The sequence below is a fragment of the Macaca nemestrina genome, chromosome 1, assembly GCF_043159975.1.
Source record: "Macaca nemestrina isolate mMacNem1 chromosome 1, mMacNem.hap1, whole genome shotgun sequence".
NCBI lineage: Eukaryota > Metazoa > Chordata > Mammalia > Primates > Cercopithecidae > Macaca > Macaca nemestrina.
The window spans coordinates 155,998,303-156,021,262 of record NC_092125.1 but is presented as its reverse complement, the minus strand read 5'-3'; the positions used below and the strand labels follow the sequence as shown (position 1 = coordinate 156,021,262).

Sequence of the window (22,960 nt, the reverse complement as noted above, 5' to 3'; positions counted from 1 at the left end):
GACTATTCTCATTTTGGGGGGTCTTCACAAGTATTTTGGTGGGAAGCTGGGAAGCTGTATCAGGATGCTGGCCAGATTCCATACAAGGTAGGAGCAGGGATGATGGAGGGAATATTTTTGATCTCTGGTTAGTTGAATCTGCAGGTGCAGTACTTTGGATACAGAGAGTAGACTGTATATATTTATGTGTGTATGTACGAGTACACACACACGCACACACACACAGTCATGCATCACTTAACAGTAGGGATATAATCTGAGAAATGCATCATTAGGCAATTTTGTCGTTGCGCAAACATCGGAGAGTGTACTTACAGAAACCTAGATGGTATAGCTCACTACACACTACAGCCCGTCACTGTAGTGAAGACCATGGCAGTTGTAACACAATGGTAACCATTTGTGTATCTAAACATATCGAAATATGCAAAGATACAGTAAAAATAGAGAATAAAAAATGTCAGTGGTAAACTTGCTGTATAGAGTGTTTACCATGAATCGAGCTTTCAGGACTGGCAGGTGCTCCGGATGAGTCATTGAATGGACGTGAAGGCCTAGGACATTGCTGTATACTACTGTAGGCGTTATAAACACTGTATACTTAGGCTATGCTACATTTATAAAATATTTTTCTTCAATAATAAATTAACTTTGGCTTACTATAACCTTCTTACTTTATAAGCTTTTAACATTTTTTCACTTTTTGACTGTTTCATAGAACTTAGCTTAAAACACAAACACATTGTACAGATGTACAAAAGTATTTTTTGCTTTATATCCTTATTCTATAAGGTTTTTCCTATTTAAAAAAATCTTTTTTTACTTTTTAAGCTTTTTTTTTCTTAAAAACTCAGATGGAGACACACATATTCACCTAGGCCTGCCTACACGGGGTTAGAATCATCATGCCACTGTCTTTACCTCCGTATCTTGCCCACTGGAAGGTCTTCAGGGCAGTAACATGCCTGGAGCTGTCACCTGCTTTGATAACAAGGCCTTTTTCTGGAACATTCCTGAAGGACCTGCCTGAGGCTGTTTGACAGTTAGCTCTTTTTTAACAAGTAGAAAAAATGCACACTGAAATAATAATTGAAAGTATAATATAGGAAATACATAAACCAGTAACATAGTCGTTTATCATCATTATCAAGCACTGTGTACTTTACATAATTGTACGTGCTATACTTTTACAACACCAGCAGCACAGTGGATTTCTTTACACCAGCATCACCACAAACACATGAGTAATCCGTTGCGCTCTGACATTGATGGCTACCACATCACAAGGTGCTGGAAATGTTTCAGCTTCATTATAATCTTATGAGACTGCCATTGTATAAGCAGTCTGTCATTGACCAAAACATTGTTATCGGTGCATGACTATACACACACACACACACACACACACACACAAAATTCACAATGCTCCTCACAACCTTGCTTCCCTCAAATAACCAATGTGAACAGCTTATTGTGTATGTTTCCACCTCTCCTCCCTTCCTCCTTTTCCTCCTCCTCCTGTTCTCTTTCTCTCTTTCTTCTCTTCTTTCCCCCAGCCCCTCATTCTTTCTCTCTGAAATCAAACTGTTTACTACAGACACACACACACACAACCATGATGGGGAGTGTGATTTCATGCAAATACTACCAAGCTGTACACATTTCTGCAAAACACCTCCAGGTCAACACATCACAATATTGTTTTCTTTTTCATAGCTATATAATATGCCACAATATAGATGTTCTATAGTTTATTGAACTAGGTTGTTTCTAGTTTAGTTTGGTTGTTTTTGTCTACTACTAACAACTATGTGGTGAAAAGACATGCTTACTTAGATTTTTTTCTAGTAGGAGAGACTGCTGAGCTATTTTAAGCAGAGGCTGATTTCTTTAAACCCATTCATTTCTGCTCCCCTGGCTCTCCATGTTGCCCTGGAAAGAGTTCTTTGAAGTGTAACTACGCTTTGGAATTTCCCAGCTCCTTGCTGCTTGCCCTCCTTTATCAGTGCCCCACCTTCGCTGGGGGTGCTTATCAGTTTCAAGTCTGAAGCGTCCCTACATTTCATCTGGGCCTGCCTTGGTTGACAACTAGAAACCTAGATTTAGATACAGCCCTCCCTCCTGCTGGTGCAGTGAAGAGAAAGGTGTGCCCGAAGGAGAGAGTGACGTAGAGGAACCCTAAGGTTCTGTCCTCTCACTTGACAAATGAAGCATAAATCTTCCATCTGGTTCTGAAAGACTTAAGAGACTTTTTCTTTATGACTCTGCTTAAAATAGTCTTCTCTCCACCCCCTTTCCTTCCTGATCGTCAGACCTTCAGCAGACTCCTGCAAAGACCTTTTGATTCAGTGCAATACCGTTTGCACCCCTGCGGTCCTGCTGAAATGAATTGTGCTTGCTGCATGCGTGTCTCCTCCCCAAACAGCAAGCAGAAGAGAATTCCAGGCCCTTTTGACTCATCTGTACACATTCTTGATTTCTTCCTCTGTGGTTGTGATAATCACATAACAGATTTTGCCTTTGCCCATCTTACGGCACCCCCTTCACTAAGGTCCACTTTAACTCAGAACCCCTCCTAGAGTCACTGACATGAATTCTACCAGCAAAGAATTGGCGCTATTCTATGTAAAATCTTTGACATGCTCAGCAGACATTTACTGGGCATCTCTAAGGTCCAAGGCATGCCACTTAATGCTGGGAATTCATAGGAAAAGACATGTGCTTGTAATCCCAGCACTTAGGGAGGCTGAGGAGGGCAGATCACTTGAGGTCAGGAGTTCGAGACCAGTCTGGCCAACATGGTGAAACTCTCTCTCTACTAAAAATACAAAAATTAGATGGGTGTGGTGGTGTGCATCTGTAATCCCAGCTACTCGGGAGGAGGCTGAGGCACAAGAATTGTTTGAACCCATGAGGCAGAGGTTGCAGTAAACTGAGATCGCACCCCGGCGCTCCAGCCTGAACGACAACGTGAGACTCCGTCTCTACACAAAACAAAACAAAACAGACTTGTGAAACTCTGTGACACATGAAACCCCAGCGAAGTGGTAGGTGCCGTAATAGGATCTACAGAATGCTCCAGGCCTTTAGGAGCACAGAGCTCAGGCCTGGGGAGGTAAGTAAAGGCTTCAGAGAAAAGAGGACATTTGAGCTGGGTCCTAAAGGATGAAGAGAAACTCAAGCCAGATGGAGGAGAGGGAACAAAGCCACTGACTCATGAAAGAGCCAGGAATGCTGGCCCAGATGAAGTGCCAAACAGATGAATTAAAGTCGTGACAGATGAGACTAAAGAGCAAGATTGAAGCAAGCAGTAAAGGACTTTGAATCCATTCATTCATTCATTCATTCCTCCTGCATTCAATACATTTGCTAGCTCAGCACTGTCAAAAGAAATATAATGTGGGCCACATGTATAATTTAAACTTTTCTAGTAGACACATAAACAAAGAAAGGTAAAAAGAAACAGGTGAAATTAATTTAACAATATATTTTATGTAACCTAATATAGCCTAAGTATCATTTCAACATGTAATCAATATAAAATTCTCTCTCTTTTTTTTTTGAGACAGAGTCTCACTCTGTCACCAGGCTGGAGTGCAGTGGCACGATCTTGGCTCACTGCAACCTCCACCTCCTGGGTTCAAGCGATTCTCCTGCCTCAGCCTCCCGGGTAGCTGAAAGTACAGGTGCACGCCACCACACCTGGCTGATTTTTGCATTTTTAGTAGAGATGGGGTTTCGCCATGTTGGCCATGATGGTCTCAATCTCTTGACCTCTTGATCTGCCCGCCTTGGCCTCCCAAAGTGCTGAGATTACAGGTGTGAGCCACCGTGCCCAGCCATAAAATTCTTAATGAAATATTTTTACATTTTTTTTTATGAACTATGTATTCAAAATCTGGTACTTAGGGCTTTACCTCAAATTTAGCTGCTAAGTTTCCATAAAAAATACTGGAACTATATTTATATTTCATAAAATTTACAGTTGAAAAGTAGATTTCACATACCCAAGTCATTCCAAAGATAGTTTTTAATTTTCCAAAAATTGGGTCAAATACCAGGTTTAAATTTTAGATTAATTTTAATTAAACAGTATTAAAAATTCAGTTCCTTTCTTGTGCTAGTCAGATTTCAAGTGCTCCGAAACCATGCGTGGCTAGGGGCTACACCATATTGCATAGTTCTAGCCTACCCAAGGATGTTTGGACTGAATCCTGAAAGTACTCAAGTTCTAGGAGGGAAGCACTGAGAAACTTTTAAACAGGAAAATGATTGAGCAGGTGTTTTAGAGAGATCATTTTAGAAAGGATGATTTTTTTTCATATCTGCTAAAAGATGTTATTCAAAACTTTAGGCAGAAAGGAGAGAAAGAGAAAAGGAAAAACAGTTACTTAAAACGTGTAAGTGGACAAGCTGCGCGAACTATGGGAAGTCCTATTTAGAGAAACCATTAATGTGCTGATTATAAATCATCCTTATATTTTTGCTGAAGTTTGTCCTTAAATCTCTCTAAAGTCAATGTATATATAGTCCTCCTTCTTTCTGTGGCCTTGATAATGAGAACTATGTGGACTGACTGGATATGTGAACTGGATGACCCCCTATGAGCAGCCTTTTACATAACCCCAACTTTTGAAAACTGCATTTGATGATTTTCCCCAGACCATGCCCAGGTTCTGCACACTCAGGTCTGCCTTGCTGAGCCGCTGCTGTTATCCTCTGGCAGTTAGGGATCCCTGTGGTGTGAGGCTGTGTCTTGTTTAACAGGGGACAAGATTAGAAAAGGAAGGTGCTGGCACACAGAGCGTGATACTAAACCACGCTGTAACAGCTTGGCTTTGTCCCAGAGGTTCCATGGTGCCAATACATGAAAAATAAAATGAGACTCTAGCAATGGTTTCAACTGTGTGGGAAAATTCAGGAAAAACACCACTAGACATAGGCAATGTTTAGACCAGCCAACCGTTTTATGATTTACAAATCCATGGAACTAAAGAGAAAGAGTAAACAAAATGTGTAATTCCCAAAGCAGTGTAATTGCTTTCTTCATTTAGTAATATGTTCTGTTGACTGCTGGGTAGAAATATCATCACCGCTCTACTTTTCCTTCAAGAAGTCAGGTAAAAACTCAAAAATTTACTGTTTCCTCTTCACTTGCTTTAGCTTTTTTTTTTTTTTTTTTTTTTGAGACAGAATTTCACTCTGTTGCTCAGCTCACTGCAACCTCTGCCTCCCGGGCTCAAGTGATTCTCCTGCCTCAGCCTCCCGAGTAGCAGGAATTACAGGTGCCCACCACCACACCCTGCTACTTTTTGTATTTTTAGTGGAGACCGGGTTTCACTATGTTGGCCAGGCTGGTCTTGAACTCCTGACCTCAGGTGATTCACCCGCCTCGGCATCCCAAAGTGGTGGGATTACAGGCATGAGCCACTGCACCTGGCCTGCTTTTAGCTTTTTAATGAAATAATATTTTGCTATACTTGTCAGAACATCACTTACTGCAGGATTTTATATCACGTCTCAGACCAAAAATGGTAAATTCTTTTTTATGCTTCTTTCTTTCTTAAAATTGTTATTTTTTGTGGGTACATATTAGTGTATATATTTATGGGGTACGTAAGATACTTTCTATAGGCATGCAGTGTGCAGTGATCACATCAGGGGAAATGAGGTATCTATCACCTCAAGCATTTGTCCTTTCTTTGTGTTACAGATAATCCAATTATAGTCTTTTAGTTATTTTTAAGTGTACAATAAGTTATTGTTGCCTAGAGTCACCATTTTGTGCTATCAAATACTAGATCGCATTCATTCTATCTACCTTAATTTTTGTATCCATTAGCCATTCCCACTTCCCCCTCTCCTTTCCCAGACCCTGGTAACTATCAATCTACTGTCTATCTCCATGAGTTCAATTGCTCTAACATTTAGCTCTCAGAAATAAGTGAGAACATTCGAAGTCTGTCTTTCTGAGCCTGGCTTATTTCACTTAATGTGACCTCCAGTTCCATACATGTTGTTGCAAATGACAGGATCTCATTCTTTCTTATAGCTGAATAGTACTCCATTGTGTATATGTACCACATTTTCTTTTCTTTTCTTTTTTTTTTTTTTTGAGACAGGATCTCACTGTCACCCAGGCTGGAGTACAGTGGCATGATCATGGCTTACTGCAGCCTCAACCTCCTAGGCTCAAGTGATCCTCCCACCTCAGCCTCTTTTATTTATTTATTTTATTTTTTTTAAGGGACAGGGTCTTACCCTGTTGCCCAGGCTGGAGTGAGTGCAGTAGCTCCATCACAGCTCATTTTAGCCTTAAGCTCCTGGCCTCAAGCCATCCTTCACCTCAGCCTCTCCAGCAGCTAGGACTACAGGCATGTGTCCAGCTAATGTTTTTATTTTTGTAGAGACACTATATTTCCCAAGCTGGTCTCGAGCTCCTGTGCTGAAGCAATCCTCCTACCTCAGCCTCCCAAAGCATGGGCAGTTTACAGGCGTGAGCCACTCCATCCGGCTGGTAAATTCTTGAAGTCAGAAGCAAATCTACTTACCTAGTTTCTAACTAAATTAAATACATTAAGACCTCATACATACTGACTTTGCTGACTCAGAATTGCAGATCTTTTGGAGAAAGGTCACGATGAAACTTACTTTTGACTATTCATGATAAAAGAGGGTTACTATGAATTAATATTATAATAATTGATTATGGAGTAAACATACTCTATGTTGGAGGACATATTACTTTCAAGTTTGCACAATTACTGAGGAAGTCTCATTCACAGAAAACAGTCAGTAAGCTGATTGTGCAGGACTGTTCTCTGTTTGCTAAGGACATTAAGCACCAGTACCTTATAAGCTAATTGGTTTAAATTTGCTAAAGCTCTAAGCACCAAGAAAAGTTCCTGTAACTTTGAAAGCATTTAGTAAATTGGTTCTTTTCCATTTCCTTTGAGTTGCAGTTATATACAAAATGATAAATGCCACTTATTCCCTTAAAATACTCTATACATGGGAATTAGATGAGCAAAGAGAATCTACTTTGAGACTTAGGAAGAGTCGAGGTAACCTGTAGAACCAAAGGAGAATTTTGGATAGTAGACAAAAGGCTTTGTTCCCACCCAGTTCAACTGGGCTCTCTTTTGCTCCTGAAAAATACACTTCAGGCCATGGGCAGTGGCTCCCACCTGTAATTCTAGCACTTGGGAGGCCGAGGCAGGCGGATCACCTGAGGTCAGAAGTCAGAGAGCAGCCTGGCCAACATGGTGAAACCCTGTCTCTACTAAAAATACAAAAATTAGCTGGGCGTGGTGGCACGTGCCGGTAATCCCAGCTACTCGGGAGGCTGAGGCAGGAGAATTCCTTGAATCTGGGAGGTGAGGGTTGCAGTGAGCTGAGATCATACCGTTGCACTCCAGCCTGGGTGACAAGAGCGAAACTCCGTCTCAAAACAAAACAAAACAAAATGCACTTCAGGAATCCAGCCTTTTCCCACCACACACACACACGCATACATGCCTTCTATAAGACAATAGAAATTGCCTCACTGCCTTTATTCTCAAAACTTGGCATCTTGGTCCTAAGGGGGATCCCAACTAACTTCACGGAGTTTTCTACTCACCGAAGTAAAAGACTGCTTTTCCCATCTAGAAAGCCTTATCATTTGATTTTGTCTTTAAACCTACCCACATCTTCGGGCTCCACAGGGGCAAGCACTACAGCACATGACTGACTGGTTGGCAATAAGCAGTTTTTTAATTTCATTAAGAAGTCCCCATATTTAAGCCACAAAACAAAATGAGGAGAGGGATTGGGGAGGGAAATAGAGGTGGGCAATGGACCACTGAGAGCTCTGGGACCCCGCCCCAGCCCTCCCCAAAACATCAGCTCTGGCCTGATTGACAGAAAATAAGTAGCACTGTCCTTGAGGTGCTGTGTGCTGAGTCCTCTGTGCTGAAACCAAGTCGCCTTGTTTTTAGAAGGCAGAATGTGTTCTCCTTCCATAAAGCCCAGACTGCAGAAAATGGACTTTAAGAACATGCTTCTTCCCCCACAACAGTTCATTTCTGTGAGGAAAGGAAGAGCAAATGTGGGAATAGAGGATACATTCTTTTGTTTACCTTTTTGGGTTTTTGTCTTTCTACCTAGAGCCAGGCACGGGGGATACTATGCTGAGTAATGGCCTCGTGCTCACAGAGCTTACTGTCTAGCTGGATGTTGACAAAGGTTCTCTGCTGACCAAACTTTAGTCAGAGACTCTTGAACCTTCTCCTAGGCCCATCTGTGCACTTCCTTGTAAAACCTGCTAAATCACTTTAGCAAGATCCCTACCCTCAATATCTGATTGGGGTGCTCATCCTCCATCATCCCCAGGTGCTGTCTGATCATGTTGGTCTGTCTTCAGCAAGGGTCCTGTCAGGTCGGTAGCCAGAATTTTCCTTACTCCTGATGTTATTACCTCTTAATAATTTTCCATCCACTGACTCCCATCCTGCTCCTTGACTATAAATTCCCACTTGCCCACGCTGTATTCAGAGTTGAGTCCCATCCCTCTCCCCCGCTGCAAAATCCTGTTGCCGTAGTCCCTATCTATACCCATCGTAATGGTCCCCAATAAAGCCTCCCTTACCATGCTTAACAAGAATCATTGAACATTTTTTTTCTTTAACAATATACAAATATTTGGGTTAAGGCTGGGTTTTATCTGACCAAGAAGCGAAAAGTTAAATGTTGCACTGAATTGCAACGAGTGCATGTCCACTGTGATAGTCAGTGGGGAAGGTAATACAGAAAGAGCCTTTAGTTCACTGTGATAGTAAAAGGCAGAAGGTAATAGAGTACATTCAAAGGTTATTGTAATGAACAAATGTATTTTTATCAGAGTCTAAAAGAAATCCTGGACAAGGATCAACCCAATTTATGTGAGTGTAACACTGGCATTATGTTGAATGACCAAGTTATCAATTATGAAACATGGAGGAAATAGAACATAATAAATGTATTCTTGGCCAGGCACAGTGGCTCACACCTATACTTTCAGCACTTTGGGAGGCTGAGGTGGGAGGATCGCTTGAGGTCAGGACTTCAAGCCCAGCCTGGGCAACATAGCAGGACCCCATCTCTACAAAAACATACAAAAAAGTAGCTGGGCATGGTGGCACATGCCTATAGTCTCAGCTACTTGGGAGGCTGAGGCAGGAGGGTTACTTGAGCCCAGGAGTTAGAGGTTACAGTGAGCTATGATCTCACTACTGCATTCCAGCCTGGGTGAGAGAGTGAAACCTTACCTCTTAAAAAAAAAAAAAAAAAAAAAAAAGTGTTCTTTAAAAAAAATTGTATATTAATAGTGTTAAAAGACACATTATGAGTATGAGAAACATAGGTATGGTTTTCTTTTGGAAAGAAGATAAATTTAGAAAATCATATATAAAGTTGAGAATGTTAGTAATGGTTGCAGAAGACAGATTGGAGGAGAGAAATGTTCCAGGGCCCAGGAGCAGAAATAGAACATGCTAAGTCAGTTAAATGCAAGGAACTGGTGGAATTCAGCAAGAGGCTGGAGAACAGATAAATAATGAGGAAGACGCTGCAAAATATCCACCACTTTGTGAGGACAAGAAAGGGCCCTGGAACGCAGTTGGAGTTTGTACAGATGAAGCAGAGGGCATCACTGAGGCTGAAAGTCCCACTACACGTGTGCCTCAATTAGGCAGTGATATTGTAGTGAGAAAATTCACATGCATTTGAAGTAGACGGTCACTTGGAGTCATTCCCTAGGCTACTTATCTTCCTCTTCTGGGGAGGATCTGGGGCTGATTTGGGGAAGTGTTTGTGCCAAAGACGAAAAATTGGATCACTAGGGTGAAGAACTTACATTATGCACAAAATAGTTGTATTTGAGTCTTTGTCCTCATGGAACTTCTTGGGGACCAGTGACAGACCTGGTGCATTTTCCACTGATATACAATCATGGACAGTGTAAATAAGATCAAGTGTTTGTGGATTTATACCTTCTTACCCGTCCCTGCTACAGGGGAGGAAACCTGAGAAGGGGCAGGAATGTGAGCTAGCAACCCCTTCCTTTCCTCCCTCCTCCCGGCGTTTGATAAGGTGAGGTCAGGTGACTGTACAGTGGGCTGTGGGCGGAAACAGATTTGCTGAAAAGAGATGAGGAAGGAAGACATCCCAAGGCATGTTTGGAACATTCAGGTTAAATGCAGCATAGCATTATTCAGCAATAAAAAGGAACCAAGTATTGAACCTTGAAAATATTATGCCAAGAAACCAGTCACAAAAGACCATATATTGTGTGATTCCATTGATATAAAATGTCCCAAATAGGCAAATCTGTGGAGACACCTCATTCCAACCTATTTTTCCAGCTTCCTCTTTTTCTCTGCCTGCCCTCAGCATCCCATGCAGCATTTGCTCTGTCCTCAACAAATGACCCACTGTTTGCTGAAAAATCGATGTGCTTTCAGATCTCTACACCTTTGCCACCTTTATTATCTTCCAGTACATGTCCATTCTTCTAGGCCCAGCTTAACTAGCAACACCAAACTAAACTGAACAATCCTGGCGCCTGCTGAGAGGAGCTCATCCCCACTAAAAAGTGAGCTCAGATCTGGAATAGCATAGAACATCCAGGCTGGAACCAGACCTGGAGGTTATCTAGTCCTAGTTCAGTCCCTTCATATGATAGAGGAGGAAACTGAGGCCCCAAGAGGATGAATGGCCTGTCAAGTCCTGAAGCACACTGAGGGCAATCCCAGGCACGCCTCATACAGGGCTCTTTGCCTTGCACTTCAACCTTTCTGCAGTTTTTTTGTTTCGTTTTGTTTTCGGTTTTTTTTTTTTTTTTTTTTTTTTTTTTTTTTTTTTTGAGACAGAGTCTCACTCTGTTGCCCAGGCTGGAGTGCAGTGGCGTGATCTCAGCTTACTGCAAGTTCTGCCTCCTGGGTTCACGCCATTCTCCTGCCTCAGCCTTTCGAGTAGCTGGGACTACAGGCGCCCGCCACCACACCCAGCCATTTTTTTTTTTTTTTTTTTTTTTTTTTGTATATTCAGTAGAGACAGAGTTTCACCGTGTTAGCCAGGATGGCTCAATATCCTGACCCATGATTCGCCTGCCTCGGCCTTCCAAAGTGCTGGGATTACAGGCGTGAGCCACCGCGCCTGGACTCTGCAGTTATTTTTGATGGAACAAATATTTATCAAGTATTTGCTGTGTACCCATATTTTATGATGTCAGCCCATTCCTTAAAAACTCTTACATGGGCTGGGCACAGTGGCTCCCACCTTAATCCTTAATTTGGGAGGCTGAGGCAGGTAGATTACTTGAGGTCAGGAGTTCAAGATCAGCCTGGCCACATGGTGAAACCCCATCTCTACTAAAAAGACAAATGGCCAGACATGGTGGCACACACCTATAATCCCAGCTACTCAGGTGTCTGAGGCAGAAGAATTGCTTGAACTTGGGAGGCAGAGGCTGCAGTAAGCCAAGATCGCACCACTGCACTCCAGACTGGGCAACAGAGCAAGACCCTGTTTTAAAAAACACAAAACAAAACAAAAAAACAGTTCTCACGTGGTTCCTCATTATTGTCATGCAATAGGGAACATAAGCCTTTTCATAGCCCAGCCTGTCATTACAATTCCAGCTTCACTCCTTGCTACTCCCCCTCATATCTGGCCATCCACCATTTTGAACTGGTCAGCATAGTGTATAGTGTAGTAAAGTCAAGACATGCAAAGACTTCAAAATCAAAGGCCTGGGTGTGAACCAGTTCTTTCCACTTACTTAACCACATTATCTTCAAAAATTTAATTCATCTTTCAGAGCCCCTGTTTCATCATCTGTAAAACTGGGATAACAAGACTTCTCTTCTAAGATCATTGACAGGATTACTTTGGTTATTTAAAAAGCATTTCTCTGCCATTACTAGTAATGTTTATCATTTTAAATGATGACAACTATTACTTTCCTCAGAAAGCTTCTCTGCCCTCCCAACATTGTGGAAGGTGCCCCTTTAGCTCATGTGTTTACCTCCTAACAGTGTAAATTCCTGTTGAATGTTCATCTCTACCACTGAGCGTGAGCTCTTGGAAAACAGGACCATTGTTTCTCATTCAACTTGGTAACTCCGAAACATTGATGATAACCAGGAAATGCTTGTTGGTTGAAAGGAAAAGGAGGAAGAAGTAAAGCAATAAGCAAGGTGCTGTGGGGGCCATGAACATGGCAAAGGCTAAGCCCCTACCGTCCAGATGTAGAACCTCTAGCTGGACAGACAAATTGCAGATTGCTGTATTTGAGTCTCCTGTAAGGATAAAGTATGACATATTTATGAGAGGGGAAAAGAACTTTTAAAAAACTGATTTTTCCCTTATTGTGGGCTATATCATACATACAGGAATGCATAAAAGTAGTATATAGAGTTTGAGGAATAAAATGAACACTCATATAACCACCATGCAGGACGAGAAATAGAAAAGAATTGCAGAAGCTCCACCCTCCCCATATGTCTCCCCTGTCACAGCTTCCTTCCTCTCCCCAAGAAGTAACTACTATCCTGGCTTTCATGATAATCATTTCCTTGCTTCTATCTTTATGACTTTATTGCCTACGTATGGATCCCTAACCAAAATAGCTTTTTTTTTAAACCTTATATAAACTGAACCCTACTGTATTCATATTCTTGAGACTGGCTTGTGTCCCTCAAGCTTGTGAAATTAATCCATGTTGTTGAAATAGCTGTGGTTCTTTTTCTTTTAATTACTATAGTATTCCATTATATGACTATGTCACAATTTATCCATCTATTGTTAATGGACATACAGGATTTTTCCAGTTTGGGAATGACAGTCATTATATTAATATTGTTGTATCCATTAATATTGTGGTATCCATTTTCTCCAGTATTTAAACATGCAACATTCTTTTTGTTGATGGTGTTGAGAATTCATTCTACCTCTGGAAGCAGTGAAATCCCTAGGGGTAGAAAAATGCAAACTAGTTTGCACAAAGATTTGGATAGGTAGACAAGAGTCTCAAAGTGTGCTTGAAAATGTATGTTTGAAAACTTTGTGTTTCTCAAAGTGTGCTCCAAGATGGCCCACAACAAAATCATGTGGAGAATTTGGTAAATATACAGATTAAAGACCCAGTCCAAACCCACCAAACAAGACCCTCTGCAGATATGGCCTGGAAAGCTGTGTTTTAGCAAGTTTACCACCCACCCCATGACTCACGTAGATCACCAACCCTTTCCTTTTTTTTTTTTTTTTTCATTTGTTAGCATTTAGTTAAGCTCCCTCCTTGTGGCTTCAAGTCACCATGACACAGCCTCCCTACTTCCCCCTATATATACATCCTTAGTCTTCTCCCAGCTCTCCTGCTGAAGAACTTGGCCTTCATGACAGCAGGCTACTTTGGAAGTTTCCCTTCCTCAGAATTCTGCAGTAGCCCATAGCACTCCATCAATGATGGGAGCAGCTCCAACCTGTTTTATTTATTATTATTATTATTGTTATTTTTGTCAGTGTGTGATGACTCATGTCTCTTGACTGACCAAGGTCTACATTTGTCAAGGTCGAGAGTTGGGCAGAAGCCCTGGTTTCTCTTTAAGTGGTAATGCCTCATAACCAACTTTACCAAAGTAACCTGGGTGACACTTGTGGAAGTTGATGCACGCCACCAGCATTCCCCTGGCCTCCCACGTGCTTCCTGTGCTTGGCCAGGCCTTTACTTTCCGTAGACAATACAGGTGTAATGGAACAAATCTCAGCGGTCGGTGCAATGTTAGGACAGGGGAAGGGGCAGTACTTTCGTGCCCAGAAAATCAGCTTCCCTTGATATGTCCTCCTTGGGCTGGCATGTCAACAGTCTCCAAGCAGACTTTGCCTTTAGCACACCTACACACTGTGGTCCTAGCCTTTTGCTTTCTTCTCCACACCTCTCTCCCTCATGCCCCAATCTCCTTACTATTCCCAAATGCACCAGAACACTCAGAAGTCTCATTTTAAGTAACTCCAAAGTCTTTCCATGACCATAGCAATGCTTTACCTAGGGACTTGTTTTAAATAGGCCTTCCTTTTTAGAGAAGTCTTAGGTTCACCGCAAAATTGAGCAGCGTTCCCATAGACTAGTTACACTGCTCTAAAAATCCTGTACTCTACCTTCTCTTCTCCACCTGCCCTCTGCCCATCAACCACTGATCTTTTTAAACCTGTCTCCAGTTTTTATTTTTCCAGAATGTCATATAATTGGAACCAAACAATATGTACCCTCTTCAGAGAAGCCTGAATCACTGAGTAATATAAAGTTTAGCACTGAATAATACTCCCCTGTGCGTCTGGATATATCAGTTTATCCATCCATTAAAATGCTGAAGATCATCCTGGGTGCTTCCAAGTTTTGTCAATTATGCATGAAGTTGCTGTCAACATCCATATGCAGGTTTTTGGGCAGATGCTCAGGTTTCAGCCCATTTGGGTAAAACACCAAGAAGTGCAACTGCTAAAAAGTATGGTAACAGTATGTTCAGTTTAAGAAACTGCAGTGTCTTCTGAAGTGGGTGTACCGTTTTGTGCTCCCACAAGCAATGAGTGAGAGTTCCTATTGCTCCATGTCCTCACCAGCATTTGGTGGTGTCAGTGCTTTGGATTTTGGCTATTCTAATAGATGTGTAGTGGTACTTCATTGTTGTTTTAATTGAGACATGTAGTTTTAAAACCACTACTCTTCACTTTTTTCTCTGTGTTTTGGGGGCTCTTGTGTTTTAAAATTTTGCAGAGCAAATTATGAGCAATTGATAGTGATCTTTCATTATTAAACATGATTTTATTTACAAATATTTCAGACTAACTCTCTTTTTTCCCTTTTAAATATAGATAAATGCAGAGGGAACACCAGAGGACGTTTTTCTTCAACTCTGCACAGCTATTGACTCTATTTTCTGAAGGCGAAAATGCATGTTTGTTAGAGTGGAAACAGAAAAACATTAAAAAGTTCATTCCTTAACACAATGTTTCAAGTTAAACCTTTTGTGCTCCCTGCCCCCACTCCCCCACCCCCTAAATCCTGACAGCACTGTTTGCTTCCCAGCTAGACCTGTGTGAGAGGTATCTGGAAATCATGCATGGTGTATTTGGGACTATCAACCTCTTCTCCACACTCCAGACAACTGTCTGCACTCACAGCACACACACTTTGTATCATGCAGGCCACACTCAGAGCTAGTCAGTACATAAACAGTGGTGCAGTACCAGTCTGTGCCTGTTGTGATTACAGGCCTTGCTAGACCCTGATCATCTGGTTCTCCTCTCATTAAGCATCCCTAACTCCCAGTCACATCTTCCTCTCCCCAAGATTTACATACTGTTCCCCAGTGGAGGCCCCTGGCACAGGGGACAGCCCTGGCCATCTTCCTTTGGTGTCTGGCTGTTTCGTCAACTCTCATCTTCTGGTGGCTCAGAGCCATAAGGTGAGTTGATTACACAATGCCTTGTACATGATATAGAGGCATCAAGCAAAATTTGACAGAAATTTTAAAATATGAAATTGTATAGCTTTTCCAAGATGGTAAAACCCACGTTAGTCATCAGTAACATTCTCTATTATTTTTAAGAACTTTGGAATACTGTCATTATGGCTAAGGGAACAAATCTGATAAATTGTGTAACCTAGTCTCTTCTCTACATGGTGATGCATTTCAGCAATTACAAATTAATATCAATGACCAAAAGTAATTTAAAAGCATGAGATATTTGCAATTTCATTCATTGGGCACATATCAAAGTATAATTTTGATTTTAAATGGTCACCCATTTATTTGTTTCCAAGCAAGTAAAAAATACCGTAACAAACCTGATGTGGGTAGGAGGGGCATGTCAGTAAGTGGTGTGTTCAATCTTGTGTTTGTTTCATATGGGCCCTTTCCAGAAGTCTGCAAACCTTGTCATACCCATATGCAAAATTGTGTTTCCTTGCATTAAACCAGTGAAGTTTGGGTTTTCTTTTGTGCTATCAGTTGTAAAATCAGAGCTTCTTATATATTCTACTGGAATAACTGCATCTTCCACTCAGTCACTACAAAAAAACATAGTTTCAGTTTGCATGATTTTTTTTTCTTCAATGGTTGTGCAGATAAGGATCCATTTCTGGTATAGAATTGTATTTTTTAAGTCTCTTTTTTTCTTGAAATGGATATGTACAAATAAAATAAATGGAAGACAGGATAACTCTTTTTCTATTTATTTGTAACTCACATCATTCTGGAAAGCATTTGAAGCCTTATTCCAAACAGAATTAGAGGTGAACACAGACATAGTCAAGATTTACGATACGCTTGTATGTTTTTAATTTTAGCTATAGATCAGTTTTGAGTTATTACAGAGAGAACTCAATGTATCCACGATACATGGTAACTTTCATATTTCCTTTTTCTTTAGCACTCATTCTGAAACAGAAATCTCAGTGTTTGCTAAAGAAGAAATTAAATTTCTTTGGTTACAATTATGCCTCTATTAACAAAAGGGGGCATGTTCCCACAACTCCAACAGTTGTCATATACTTTACTTTATTACTACCCCAAGTTGTCACACACTCTATCGGGGAGCATAAGTACTTGAGCAAACTGGAAACAAAAAAAGGTTACAGGAAGAAAATCATCAGTTGTGCCAGAAAACATAAAATGACTCTTTGTAGGGATTAACATTCTTGAAACACATACCATATACTGGCAAACACAGTCCATGCCCAGCACAGCTCTGACTGCATAGGTAAGGAAAATGAGACAGCAGAGGGGCAGAAAGGTCCAACCATCTTTTACAGGCTCTTACGGCTACAGCTGACAGCCACCTTGAAAAATTTAGCAAAGGTAAACGGCTTTGCCCCTGAAGAGTATCTAGAAGTGCAAATCAACTCTTCTCTAGAACACATTGCTGATTTGAATGGCTTGAAATGATATCACTACTTTAAAGTCATAAGATTTTAATACTGGAAAAGACCTTAGAGGTCTCTGTCTAGCAAAAGACGTGTGTGTATGTAGAAGACATCAGAACATAATCTAAACTCCTTTACAATGATGTGTATTCAAGGCCACATCTGAGCTGGCCTGTGCCCTCTTTGATGCCATCAAGTACTACTCTCCTCTTGCTCATTTGGCTTAAGCTACTCTGGCCATCTTATGTTGCCAGAACAAGCCAGTCTACTGGCTCAGGGCCTGTGTGCTATTGCTATCCTTCTGCCTCTTCCTACAGATTATTCATGCAGCAAATTCCCTTGTTCCATTCTGGTTTCTATTTGAATTTACTCTGGCCAATAGAGGATTTCTCTGCTTATTCCATCTAAAATGGCAGACGATTGGCCATTCTCCCATTATTATTTTTCTCTGAGCATATTTATCTTCTTAGCATTTATCCCTGCCTGCAATGAATAGTTTTTATTTTACTTACTTATTGCTGGTCTTCTGCATTAGATTATAACCTCCATAAGGACACGGCTTGGTATCTCCAGTCCCAAACACAGTAATTACTATTGAGAGCTAACATATTTAACATACTCTTTGCACCTCCAGTTTTCTCATGTATACAATGGAGAACATAATAGTAATGAACCTCATAGAGGAACTGTGAGGATTAAACAAAAGTTAGTAAGACACACGAATCATTTACTAGCTCCTAACGTGCAATGAAAGGTAGTTCTTTGTAAACACTTACTGAATGATTCACTTCCACGACTGGGACTAAGACCCAGAATTTTCACTCCAGTGTCCTTTCCATTACCTTTTTTTTTTTTTTTTTTTTTTTGAGACAGCGTTCTCCCCCAGGCTATTATGCCATGGCACCATCTTGGCTCACTGCAGCCTCAACTTCCCAAGTTCAGGTAATCCCCCAACCTCAGCCTCCCGAGTAGCTAAGACTACAGCCATGCGCCACCATGCCCGGCTAAATTTTTTGTATTTTTAGTAAAGACAGGGTTTTGCCATGTTGCCCAGGCTGGTCTTGATCAACTCCTGGGCTTAAGCAATTCACCTGCCTTGGCCTCCCCAAGTGTTGGGATTACAGACGTGAGCCACTGTGCCCAGCCTCATTACATTACTCTTAAAAACATGGAAGAGAATCAAGATACTAGGGCCCCACAGAGAACCAAAACCACGTCTGCCACCCAGTGTTGAACCACAGCCTTCGGGTAAGATAGAATCCAATTCCCCCGTCCTCTCACAGCACTGTCAAGATGACCTTCTGATGCAAGGCCTCTAAGGATCTCACAGACACACTCAGTAATAGGTGGTGTCTCTTAAGTTCCTGGAGAAAAAAAAATGTAAACTCACCAAAATGTTGGTCATACAACCAACACATATTTATTGAGAATCGATTAAATGCCAGGCCCTAGAGATACAGACAGACATGGATGGTCTCTGTTCTCATGGAGCTAAATGTATTATAACTCTGAAAAGTCTAGTTAACTAGCTACATGAACTGTAGAAAAAAAGGGATCACATAAATAGAAGAACACTTTTCATCAAGAAATAAAAACAGTTTACAGCCTGAACAGGACAATGTCTTCATAAGCTTGTGGAAGAACCTACTGAAATCTGAAGACTTCCAATCCCATCCAGTGCATCCATAGATGAACAACAGGCTTCAAACTTCATTATCCACAATAAGAAATAGTTTTATATAGCACACAACACTTATATATATGATTGAAAAAGACATTTCACAAAACTATCTTTATTACATGTGATGTACCATTTTCTCTATTTCATTTTTTTAAATGTTCCTCATACCTAGCAAATTTTTGTGTTCTGTGAATTAATTTAAACAAAAAGGGGAAGGGGGGAAAACAGACAAGGCATACTATTAGGTTAAGTGAGAAGCACCCAACATGCATAGAAGAAAATCCTACCCGAGGCAGGAAACACAAGCTGTAGTCCCAGCTTCGCCTGAGACTTTGCAAGCCTGGACATATGCTCAGGTCTGTACTCTTAGAAAGCACACGACATCAGGAAAACAGAATGTAAGGCAACACCTGCACACCTCCACTCCTAACACCTAGTGTTGCCTGACACAAGGGGAAATTCCTGCTCAGGAAACACGGTAGTAAGGCAGACGCTGACTCTGAAGTAATCTGTCTAGGTTAAAATTCAAGCATCACCGCTTTACTAACTATATGACCTTGGGCAGGTTAGTTAACTTCTCTCTGGCTAGATTTCCTCATATGACAACAGGATAATAAATGAACCTGCCTCATACAGTTAAGAATTAGTTATTATATGCTTGCTTGGCACATAGTAAACACTGTATCAGTGTTTTCTATTATTATTATGCATCACACAAAAGGAAACCTCCTCTGCCTAAACCTTACAGCAATGGTTTTAGATATTAAAAGTTTCTTAAGATGTGCAAATAACTTGAGCACAATATATCAGGAAATAGATCTTATCTACTGAATACCACTGAATAAGCAATGCTTTAGCAAGTAGGTCTTTTACAGTCTGTTTTAGCTTTCAGTCCAATAATTCTCTGTAGGCAGATGGTGGCCGACTGGCAAATGACAGCTCTGCCCATTATTCCTGCAACTCTCAAATTAAAACAACAACAAAACACTACCTACTACTATCCGAACTTCAGGGCCTTTTAAAACCTTGGGGGCTATTTGCTTGGAGCTGAAAAATGCAAAACAAACACACCTTCTGCTCAAGCAGAAAAATCCTCTTTATTACTCAAAAATCTCAAAAAATGTTTGCCCTTGAAAAATGCATTCAAGTGGTTTGTCTATTCCATTTATATAACAATTGTATCACTCATAGCCCTCTTCCAAAGCATACATCATACTTTATGGAATTTTTGAATGGATCTGAATGGCTTTCCAAAACTAACTGGTATTATTTCTACACAAACATAGAAGTTACCATCAAGTGTTACTATCCTGTCTAATTACAAGTTGAAAGCAGATCTTCTGGCATATTCACAAACCATTTAATATAAAAATGCCCAGAATGCTAATGATTTCCCTCTTCACCCCACTAATAATTCCAGGGTGAGAAGTTAAGCTCAAGTCCATTACTTTTCCTTCTGTTATGATATATTATATCTATATCATCAGTGATCTTTAATCAATATATTACTTTAAAATTCTCATATTTCTATATTTAAAATTTTATTACTTTTCTCAATTAAAAAACAATTCAGGGTATGATTTTAGTACCCTGCTATGTACTGAAGAGAACTAGTAAATAATGTTCCCTTGATTTAAAATAGGAAAAAACAGGTGATTCTAAAAGTTGGGTCAAATATAACAATCAATCTTAGAATATTTATACTATCTTTTCCTATAGTTAATAATAATTTCCAGGAAACAAGGTGATTTTTCAAAAGCCATCTGTTTAAATACATGGGGGCTTATTTTCATGAGACACAACTAGAAAAAAAAATTTCAACTTTAGTATTCACACCTCAGCATTAATAACTGCCTTTTTCTTTAACCATGGTCTGTGTTTCCTTTTTGTAAGCTAGTTTAATTTAGTGTTTTGGCACACACTGAGTAAAAAACATTACCGTCTTTTACAGGGTTGCTTAAGATCACCCTCTTTTCCATAATATATTCCTTATTCTTCATAAATGACGGAAAGAAAACTCTTAAATATGTGAAGCAAACCATTTTTAAAAATACCAATTTCTGGTTTTAACACTGGTTAAAAAAAAAAAAAATCCAAAATCTAACCAAAAGGAAGTCACAACAAACATTCTATAATATAAACAGACAGTATCCACATAGTTTATTTCTCACAGTTCTCCTGACAAATGATCATTCAAGAACATACTGTATACACAGATAAGAAGAAACATACAAAATGTTTTAAATGATGCACAACAAAATCCAGCAGTATAAAAGAATGCATGTGAACTCTTGCTCACTGCGCAGACTAAATTTAATCACTTGTTTAAATAGTAATAAAAATACAATCTTTTATGGATCTTGTGCAGACTACAAAAGAGGGAAATTATTACCATATATATGATTTTTATATTAGGCAGTTTTCTTTGATGAGTTGTACTGACAACTCCAAATACAGAGGCAGAAGGCTGTGTATTTTAAAGGAATTAATGTTGTGAATTAGAGACTTTACACAGTTACTACCACTGGCACTTTTCACCATAGTTTGTACACATCACATGATCATCTTATATAACATTACATTTAAAAATATATCTGAGTGACAATTTTTTAACATTCACACACCATGAGCTGGTTAAGGAAGCAGTGCCACAGTTGCCTCCTGTAGTGCTTCACTGTTGGTAATTAAGGACAATTCATTGTGGTTAAAAGAAATTAGGTATCAATATGATTAAGCAGCTCCAATTTACTAAAGGCCATCAATGACCAACACTGGGACAGTGAGTTCCTTTAAAGTGTATATCCTAGAAGCAAACACCATCATTGGTTAAAACTTTGTCTAAAGAAGTGAGTTTCTGTGCTGAAAACTATTTTCACAAAACTGAAGGCTACTAAACTGTTTTAATATAAATACTTTGTCTTCTCATTATCATATTTATCACCAAGTTCTTTGAAACCTTTGGAATTTACTCTCTCTTTAATGTGTGCTCTCGTTCCATTTCACCCATTTAAGATCACCACCTAAAATGCGGTGGTGAAAAATTCACCAGGGAAACCCTTTGCTCACCAGGAATGTTCAGCTGCTGAACAGTGATCTAGAGCCACAACGGTGCAGAGCTGTACTTGACGAGAACACTCAGGAAGCTCTCATGCTGTGAGTGTCATTTCTGGGAAAGCAGAGAATCTTTCCAAACTGTGCACATAATTAACAATGATACCATTGCTATGTGTTGAAGAGGACTAGTAAATGATGTTCTCTTCCATGTCATCTGTTTGCTGGAAAGTAGTTTGGGTCAAGGTAATTATAACTGGTGCCCTGAGACACACAGTAGTCTCTGTCTAAGAATGTCTCTGACCTATAAATAGGTTCTAATTGGTGATCTTCCTTGTGAATATCTGTTTCATGTAGGCTGCAAAGAAAAAAAGACACATATCATTACAAGGTATTGGATGCATTTTAGTCTGTGTATTACAAAGCTTCCTCACAGCTCTCCCTGTTTAAATCCATTAATCTATCAAAATCTCTAATGCAAAGTTACCTGATATGTGGTATGATTACAGGAAAAAATTAATTGCCTAGAACAACAAAGTTTAATTCACTAAGTGTGACTATTAATATTTTCTATGTTTGGAAATCAAATTCACTAATGGCTGAGAAGCTCTTTTCTTGTCTAAGTTGAAGACTGACAATGAAGAAAATACTTACCAGTCTGAACAAGAATCACAGAAATCCAAAGACATTTCTGGAGGACAATCCTGGCAATGCCATCGAACACCCTGGATGGGTTCTATGCCACAGTTATCACACTATAACAGATTCAGAGAGAAAATGTATTAAATTATACTGTTCCACGACTTTTTATTCTCCACAAGGAAACATACGATGTGCACATAGACATCTTCTCCTATCTCTCCATGCACAGGACAGTAATATACCACACAAATGGTTATATGTCAGAGATAATTTCTAGCAAACTAGGTAAAATTCCATCCACTCAACATCAAGGTATGCGTGAGAGGAACATTAGAAGGGATAATCTTCAATCAGCTTAAATTTATTTAAAAATTTTTAAAAGTAAATCATCTTCAACTTGGGTGGTTTTGTTATTTGTAACCATCTACTTGAAAGGTACCTCAGACCACTGTATGATGACTATGGTTGAGAAACAGAGAGTTAATACCATAGTTAAAACTATCCAAATATGATACAGAATTGTTTTAACAGGTTCTCTTGGCTGACAGGAACGCAGGCAACAGTAAAATTCTGTCTAAATTTTATCTTATTGAATCACTCTCCAAAGCCTAAAGACTCCTAATAACCAATGCCCATCAGGT

At 40.0% G+C, this 22,960-nt stretch overlaps 2 protein-coding genes across 10 annotated transcripts in view; one reads left to right on the top strand and one right to left on the bottom strand.

Moving 5' to 3' along the window:
- Window positions 1-16,010, top strand: part of LOC105482680 (adenylate kinase 5) — a 292,348-nt gene extending 276,338 nt beyond the window's left edge. For both annotated transcript variants that reach the window (XM_011742912.3, XM_011742910.3), the window contains exon 14: window positions 14,893-16,010. In XM_011742912.3, the coding sequence (XP_011741214.1) occupies window positions 14,893-14,961 (69 nt within the window). In that variant the 3' untranslated portion in view covers window positions 14,962-16,010. The remainder of the gene's footprint in view (window positions 1-14,892) is intronic.
- A 3,694-nt stretch (window positions 16,011-19,704) lies between these two features.
- The window catches only part of LOC105482679 (zinc finger ZZ-type containing 3), a 124,612-nt gene continuing 121,356 nt past the window's right edge, over window positions 19,705-22,960 (bottom strand). For all 8 annotated transcript variants that reach the window (XM_071090913.1, XM_071090910.1, XM_071090907.1 and 5 more), the window contains 2 exons: window positions 22,332-22,432; window positions 19,705-22,035 (listed from right to left, as the gene is read on the bottom strand). In XM_071090913.1, the coding sequence (XP_070947014.1) occupies window positions 21,891-22,035; window positions 22,332-22,432 (246 nt within the window). In that variant the 3' untranslated portion in view covers window positions 19,705-21,890. The remainder of the gene's footprint in view (window positions 22,036-22,331; window positions 22,433-22,960) is intronic.